The following is an 8,503-nucleotide window of genomic DNA, read 5'->3' as shown; positions in this document are numbered from 1 at the left end:
AAGTATTAAACCCCTAAAACTGCATGATTTCGACATTAAAAACCAAAAAAAAAAAATGCATAATTTTACTGCTAGTATAAATTAGTTTAAAATTTCGACCACTAAACCCCAAAAACTGCACAATTTCATTAATAAAAGGCCTAAAATTCCAGAATTTTAACATATACAAAGACCCCAAACGGACCCTATTCCCCAAATTTCATAATTTACAACAACGAATTTCACTTTAGGCAAAAGAAATTGAAGTATACTAACCTTTTAATCAAGCGATTGCACAATAACTCCATTTGAATTGCATTCGAAAATTTCTTCAAAATAGGCGTTAGTGTTCTATTGTAGGTATGTATCAGTGTTCCGTAAAAAAAAAAAAAAAAATAATAATAATAATAAAAAAATGTATGTATCAGTGTTGTGTTTGGTTTAATGACATCAACTATAATACTAAGGGCATTATTGTCTTTTGACACTAACGGAATATTAACGGTGTTAATAACGGTGTCTAATACATAATTAATATTTGTCAAGGGTATACCGTTCATTCAAAACTTTACAAGAGTACGTGGTACATTATTTTAATCCTTAGGGGTATGTTCTTTTTTTGGGCAAAGTGCAATTGGTGATGAAACACAATAATTTTTTACATAGCTCTCAATGAAGGACACATGAGTCATGATAATGGGTTTCAAAAAAAAAAAAAAAAAAAAAAAACTCTATGATAATATATTTTTAAATTTAAAAAAAAAAATTATGATATACTACTATCTTCGTCCCTAAATTTAATATTTATTTGACTAATTTGGGTTTAAATATGAAAATTTTGACTATAAATTGCCGTTAATATATAAGAGATTATATGTTCATGATTGTATATTATTAATATCAAATTGTTATAATTTTTACGGTATGAAAATAAAGATATATAGACACGTCTTGGTGACCATGAAAAGTCAAACGAGAACTTTATATAAGGACGGAAGGAGCTGAGCACATTTTTTTTATTGGTGGAGAGGTCATGAGGGCAGTTCAATTAGATCAAGGGGTTTGATAGTTTTTTTGTTGGCTTTTAATAAGCTGGTTTTTTTTTTTGCCAAAAGTCAAAAGCTAATTGGAGAAGCCTTTTCTATTAGCTTTTGGCTTGTTGGATCACTTTATTACTAATTAACAGCTAACTATAAATAATTTTACCAAAAACACTTTTGTAAAAAGTTGGCTAAAAAAACCAACTCATAAAGCCAATAATCCATACACCTACTACTTTCAACTAATAGTCAAACAAGCCAACTACCAACAACAAACCACCGATTGCCAACAGCCCCTAAGTGGCACATAGCAGATTAGTAGTCAATAATTGGCTGGGTTATTTTCTCCAAATTACAATTAGCTGGGTAACATGATTACACAATATTGGGTGAGACAAATTTTTTATTAACTACTTGTAAGACAGGTTAAAGTTACCTATAATTAATTACAATTTGTAGAGGATTTGTATAGCTCTTATCTCGGGGTTATTTGCAAAAATTAGGTCACAAACTAGTCAATTAATTAATTAATGGCAGGAGACTTGGACCCTTGGAGTTCTATATTTTATACAATTAGGGTGGCCTACGTGCGCGATGCGCGCAAAAGGGCTAGCTCTTGCAGAGAAGTTTTATTGGCATTTGTTTACACCTTTGGTTTGGGTGGTAGTTTTAATACTACTATGTGGATTATATGCATTTGAAATTCACCAATTTTATGACAATTATTTTCAATGCCCGACCCGATCCGGTCCGAAAATAACGCGAGTTTGGGCAATACAAATTTTTCCCTACACCTCTAGCTATGTAGGTAGCACTGCCTGCACCCCCTCTCACTACTAAAATTCGGTTGAATTGTGACCGTTTTTCTACGACCGTCATGAAAACGGTCGCAAAACCGATATTTGCGACCGTTTTTAAAGCGGTCGCAAATTTGCGACCGTTTTTGGGCTATAAAATGGTCGCAAAGGTACTTAAATATATTTTTAAAATATAACTCATTTGAAAATTTATTCAAAATTATATTAATTCTGTTACGACCGTTAGAAGCGGTCGCAAAATGCGTTAATTACGACCGTTTGAAAAACTGTTGCAAAATTACGACCGCCATACCGGTCGTAAATGTGTTAATTACGACCGTTTGAGAAACGGTCGCAAAATTACGACCGTCATACCGGTCGCAAAAGTGCTTTTTTAAATAAAAAAAAAGAGTATAGAAGGAGATCACCCCACCCAACCCTAGTATTAGAAGCATCCGTCTTCTTCTCCTCACCCATCCTTTATCCTCTCTCTCTCTCCTCACGCATCCTCTTCTCCTCTCTCTTTTCGTACACCATTCTCCTTTCTCTCTCTTCTCTTTCCTCTTTCCACCTCCCATGCCAGTGAACAACCCATCTCACGCATCCTCGTCTCCTCATATTTTTCTCTTTCTCTAGCATCTCCTCTCTTCACCGACCCGAAATAGAGCAGCCACCGTCACAAGCATCTCCTCTCGTTAAAAGCAACACACGAAGTTTGGTGTTTATGGTCAAATTCGACCTTAAAAATTCCAGACCTGGAGTTTTCTTGGTCGAATTTGACCATATTAACCTAAAGAGGAAGATATATTATAAAAGGTATGTTTATTTTTCTGAAAAATTTGTTTATTTTCGAATTTTGTGGTTGAATTTCGTTTTCGATCCGTTCGAATTTCCATGTTTGTTTGATTTTGTTATCGATTTTTAATTGCGTTTTTGTTCAAATTCCTTTGATTTTGGTTTTATTTCGAGTTTTTGTTAATTTTGTTCGAATTTCTTCTTTATTTGTTCGAATTTCATAGATTTTTGGTATGATTTTTTTGTCGAATTTTTTGTTCAAATTGTGGGTTTAATTGTTGTGGGGTTTTTTTTTTGGTATAATTATTGGGTTGAATTTTTGGGCGACTTTTTTTTTATTTTTTGTTCGTTTTTTGGTTTAATTTTGTGCATTTTTGGGCGATTTTTTTAATTTAATTTTCGTTCAAATTTTTATATAATTTTTGTGCATTTTATTTGATTGAATTTGTTCTTTATTTGTTCGAATTTCACAGATTGTTTGATGATGTTTTATTTCGTTTTTGTTTCCTTTTTGTTCAAAATTATGTAGGTGATTTTTTTTACTGTTTTTCTGGGTTAAAGGTGGGTGGGTGGTGGTGGGTAGTGGTGGTTGAAGGTGGGCGAAGGTGATGGTGGGTAGAGGGTGGCGGAGGCGGCTAGTGGTAGTTTAGGGTGGGCAGTGGTGGCTGTTTGGGTGGGATCTGGGTTAAGGGTGGGTGGGTGGGTGGGTCTTTTTCTTTTTTTTTTTTTGTTTTTTTAAATACTTTTAGCGACGGCTTATGACAGTCGCTAAATTCAATATTTGCGACCGTTTCATAAGGCGGTCGCAATTTTCAATATTTGCGACCGTTTTTTAACGATCGTTGAAAATAGGTAAAATGGCCGTTAAAAATCTGCGACCGTCAAACGGTCGTAATATTTTCTTTTTTGCGACCAAGATAATAACGACCGTCATGTTGCGACCGTTGACGGTCGCAATTATGTTTTGCGACCGTTTTCACTATATTTTGCAACCGTTTGCGCCGGTCGCAATTTGGCCAATTTTTAGTAGTGTCTTCATCATAATGGCGTCATCTTATAATTTTTCGGTTTCGAATCATATATAAAATGTTCAATTTGGTATATATAAATGTTCATTTTTGTAAATATAAATGTTCAGTTTTGTATCATTAAATGTTTAATATTGTTAATACAACGTACTTCCTCCGTTTCTTTTTAGTTGACACATTTTCAATAATTTATATCTTTAATTAGCGATAAGCAAAAATTATAAAAAGTTGATATTTGGAAAATATACATTGTGACGAATCTAGCAAGATCTCACTTGACTATATTTTTCAACACTTTTTAAATAAAAAAAATTACTACTCCGTATACTTCATATGATATGAAGAAAAGGACTAAGAAGTAGAGTAGCTTACCATAAAAGTACTTTGTACTATATTATTATGATACTTTTTTTGGGTAGGAAAGGGCAGTTAAATTACTTGATTAAGTGTCGAATAGCACTATAGCAGCCAATGAGGGCCTGTTCTCATTGACTGAACTCAGCTGAACTGAAATGAATATTTTATAAGAGAAGGAAATTAGGAGCGGAACAAAAATGAACTGAACTGAACTGAGCTGAACTGAACTTCAACGTATGAGAACATGCCCTAAGTATGTATAACGATCTAGAGTTTAACACGACTGATTCATGGGAGTCAAAAGAAGGTTTTGCAACAGTAAAATAGTTCCCTCGCTAATGGACTAACATTCTTACATATTAAACAGTTGGAAGCCTTTTGTAAGACCTTGATTATAGACCTTATGAAGTTATGATTGTTATCAAGTCTTGATTATTATCTCAGCATTCGCAGAGGCTCGACGATAACCCATTACCATCAGTGCCAGATTATTTTTTTCTTCCAGACCCATCTTTGAAGAGAATTCAATACTCATTTCCTTAAGGACAGGAGAATGGGCTACAATATATTGCAACAGCTGTTGATGAACGCTATGCCCGGATATACCACACAGTTGCACTTTTCTAAGTTGTCGAAGGTTGTAAGATCTTTCAATTGGAATTGAGTGATGATCATCGATCACAGCCTTGGAGACCTAAAATAAAAAAGGCAAAGAATATATATGATGATTTGTTCACGATAGAGTTATTTATGCTAATTAAGCTTGAAAATTAAGATACACAAATCCTCCAAAAGATGTGTGCGCGCTAATTTATTATAAAACGAGTTAAGTATTTTAAAAGTATTGTAAGTATCTTACAAAAAAAAAAAACTTATAATTTATTAGATTAATCAAATTAGCCTTTACAATATATTATCATAATTTATAGAAAATTAGACATTAAAATAAAATTCAAACAACAGTAATCTATTAAGATAAGGGTAGAAATAATTAAGTTGCAAAAACTTACTTCTATGTTTAGTTGCTCTAACTTTGGGGAATTCTCAAACAAACTTAGAATAAAAAACATATGGGATTGATGGTATAGTAGTATCTCTGCCAACTTCAAAGTTCGCAATCGTCTCATTTTAACTGATATTGTTCTTGAATACTCAGGTGCCTACAAATTCAACAATCAACAAAAGAATAGTACTTGTGTGCTGAAATAAGACTTCAAAATAATGTTCACTTACCCACCAAAATTCTTTTTTCAAAACGAGATTCTCAACGTTGGCAAGGCAATTATAAATCTCGATTAGGCCGGAATGAATGTTAACATCCAGACCTAGTGTGTTTATAGTCGTAGTTTCCTCCAAGTGCAATCGATTAATATAGCCTTTCACGAACAAATTCTTAAGTTTTGGAGACTGAATTTTCAAAATTGCCCCTTCATTTATAATCATTAGATGAAGGCTCTCGAGTTGTGGGCACCATGAAATTAGAGTTTCCAAAACCTTTGCCTCGATCCTCATCCCGCTATACAATTTCAGATAAATAAGGTGAGGAAAGTCCTTAAAAGTTGAAGGAAGATCGAGGATTTTGTATCGAAAAAGGGTCAAATCTGTCCAGCCCTTAAAAGCTGGAGGAAGATAGAGGAACTTGTATCCAGTGAGGGTCAAATGTGTCAAACCCGAACAACTGAACAAACATGATGGCAAATTCTTTTGCAGATCGGGAGCAAACACGAGCATGAACTCCTTGACATCATTGGCACAAACACGCCGTATCCACATGTGTGTTTCTCCCTGGAACCAAGCGGGAACATAAAGCACAAACTTAGATATCGGACCAACATGGTTAAGAATTATATTGTTGACCGCATTTGAGTAAATCGATGAGAAATCTGCTGATTCGTATAGTATTCTCCGTTGGACGATTTTACAGAATGACTCATCAAGTATAAGCTGTGGAATGGAAGCCCATTGAAACCTCCAATGTTTCGACAGTACGCTCGTCTTAACAGCTTCTTGTATTGGTAGATATTCTAGGATTTTGTGTGTTAAATCTAATGGCAAGTTGCTGATTCGATCAACTTCCTTTCCACAAATTCGCTTAATTAAAAGGTGGTTTAAGGAATTAAGAATGAACTCCATTTATTAGAGGGATAAACGTTTGGTTGGTTCCTATTTTTCTCTAAATTTTAAGTTTTTCATATTTATGTTAGGGGGTTGAAATTATTGTTTGGTTTTGTTATTCTTGTTGCGATTGCATTGACTTGATGATTATCGTATTTAAGGATTGTTTGCTTGCTAAAAGATAGGATTTGTAAAGGTTTGATTATTTTAACTTGAATATCTCAAGATATCATCATATCTTGAGAGAATATTATGTACTACAAAATGCATATGATGAACGAATTGAATTCATAATGAAGTTTAGAGAGTACAATTTTTAATTAAACAAAAATCATTATTTTTTTCAATAAAAATATAAACAAATTATTTGATATTAGAGATAATATTTATAAATTTTTTTAAAAAAAAATTCAACATATTTTGCAAATATTGATATTCGTAGGTAAAAACTTTAAAGCTAATGCATTTTCTTTAAAAAAAAATCATAGTGATTCAAATATCACAATAACTAACTAAAAACCGTATAGTACATAGCACAAATTTGCATCTAATTACCTTTTAGATAATATGTACCTTTATCGTACTTTTTGTAAGAGAATCATTTGTATATAAGAAATTGTTGAATTATACTCCTTTATAAAGGAGCGACGCAAATGACTTTTTTGATAAACTTATTTTTTGTTATTTGCGTCGCTCCTTTATAAATAAGCGACGCAAATGACTCTTCTGATAAACTTATTTTTTGTTATTTGCGTCAATCTTTAATAAAGGAGCGATGCAAATAACTCTTCAGATAAACTTATTTTTTGTTATTTGCGTCACTCCTTTATAAAGGAGCGACGCAAATAACTTTTCTGATAAACTTATTTTTAGTCATTTGCGTCACTCCTTTATAAAAGAGCGACGCAAATGACTTTTCTGATAAACTTATTTTTAGTCATTTGCGTCGCTCCTTTATAAACAAGCGACGCAAATAACTCTTCAGATAAACTTTTTTTGTTATTTGCGTCGCTCCTTTATAAAAAAGCGACGCAAATGACTCTTCCAATAAACTTATTTTTTGTTATTTGCGTCACTTGTTTATATAGGAGTGACACAAATGACTGAGTAGACAATACAAAACTGTTGTATTTGCGTCACTTGTTTGTTTAATGGGTGACGCAAATGAGGTGAATTTTTTTTTTTAATTATAATATAATAATTGCCTTGTATATGTTTGTAGTACTTGTTTTCCTAGGTATAAAGTAATATGCTAACGCTAATATAATTGAAATTAAAATGCAATATTATTGAATAATGCAAATGTAAATTTCGGCAGAGTCTCCTTTGTAATTTGGCCTACCCATAAAATTGGGAATGACGGCATTATATTAACAACCTGTTCAATAATTTACATCTCAATATCATAGACATTATACTCATCATCCCAACACCAATTAACCAAATTACTTCATTTCAAGCCTATAATCCAAAACAAGAGTCAAACATGCGCTAAGTGGTAAATCTAAAGTTCAACATTACATATAAAATACTCTGCCCAAATATCTCGGATCTCATTTATCTCCTCCTCGGTGTACGGTGTAGTTCTTGAAAAATCCTATCAACACGACAAATATACAAGAGGAAAGTTTTAATTCAAGATTGTAGCTAACATCAAATTGTATTTATCAAACAAAAATGAAATATTTGACAACTCATACCTGAATAAGATCTTCACGGCTATGGTGATGTTCAAGTATTTCGTACATATAACGCATGACGTAGTAGCCACACTCACGTCCACCCAATTGTTGAGGACACTACATGTAATATATTTGTAAGTTGAATTAAATTGCTATACTTCAATTATTAAGAAACTAAAAGTTAGGGTAAGAAATTAAGGTAACCTGTCCCAAATGCCATGTCAATTTACTTCCCCTAGATTGTCCACTTAATGCCTTAAATCTTCGAAAAGCACTACACATTTGAAACAAATAACATATATATTACCCTTACACACATAAAATCATGACATTAATAACAAACTAGACTTACTTTGTCATTGCAAACTTAATTGCTAAATTTCGCTTCTGCCTCACAGAATCAAAGATGATGACTTCACGCTTAGCCATGCATAAGACCAAAAGAAACCAATGATTCCTACATAATAAATTAGACACACATTTGTAAAAGAGTAAAATAATATCAACAATTTGCAAAGTTCAAATAAATACAAGTTCAAAGTTTATACTTTTCATGGTATGGGCATAAGATGAACTGCTTAGATTTTTGTTTTTCCATCACATGTGTCATGTATAGTAGGATACGATCAGCATCACTATGCAAATAGGTTTCTGAAATCATTTCCGGACACATGAATCCAATGGAAGCCACTTCCTCCGTATCGAGTAAG

At 32.8% G+C, this 8,503-nt stretch overlaps 1 protein-coding gene across 1 annotated transcript; it reads right to left on the bottom strand.

Moving 5' to 3' along the window:
* Positions 1-4,417: 4,417 nt before the first annotated feature.
* On the bottom strand, positions 4,418-6,129 carry LOC145564866 (F-box/FBD/LRR-repeat protein At1g13570-like). The gene is made up of 3 exons (XM_081625035.1): positions 5,230-6,129; positions 5,007-5,156; positions 4,418-4,690 (listed from the first exon to the last, which is right to left on the bottom strand). The coding sequence occupies exons 1-3, from the start codon at positions 6,127-6,129 to the stop codon at positions 4,418-4,420; spliced, it is 1,323 nt and encodes a 440-aa protein (XP_081481161.1).
* Positions 6,130-8,503: the final 2,374 nt, after the last annotated feature.

This window comes from Chenopodium album, chromosome 10 (assembly GCF_948465745.1).
Source record: "Chenopodium album chromosome 10, dcCheAlbu1.1, whole genome shotgun sequence".
Classification (NCBI taxonomy): Eukaryota; Viridiplantae; Streptophyta; class Magnoliopsida; order Caryophyllales; family Amaranthaceae; genus Chenopodium; species Chenopodium album.
The sequence above is the reverse complement of the archived record's forward strand: the minus strand, read 5'-3'. Positions and strand labels throughout refer to the sequence as shown.

Excerpts from the sequence above, each read along its gene's own strand:
- LOC145564866 (XM_081625035.1), bottom strand. The coding sequence starts at position 6,129 with ATGGAGTTCATTCTTAATTCCTTAAACCACCTTTTAATTAAGCGAATT. Across the intron at positions 5,157-5,229 it reads TGAAAAAAGAATTTTGGTGG|GCACCTGAGTATTCAAGAAC; the intron begins GTAAGTGAACAT and ends TTGAATTTGTAG. Across the intron at positions 4,691-5,006 it reads TAGAGCAACTAAACATAGAA|GTCTCCAAGGCTGTGATCGA; the intron begins GTAAGTTTTTGC and ends TTTTTATTTTAG.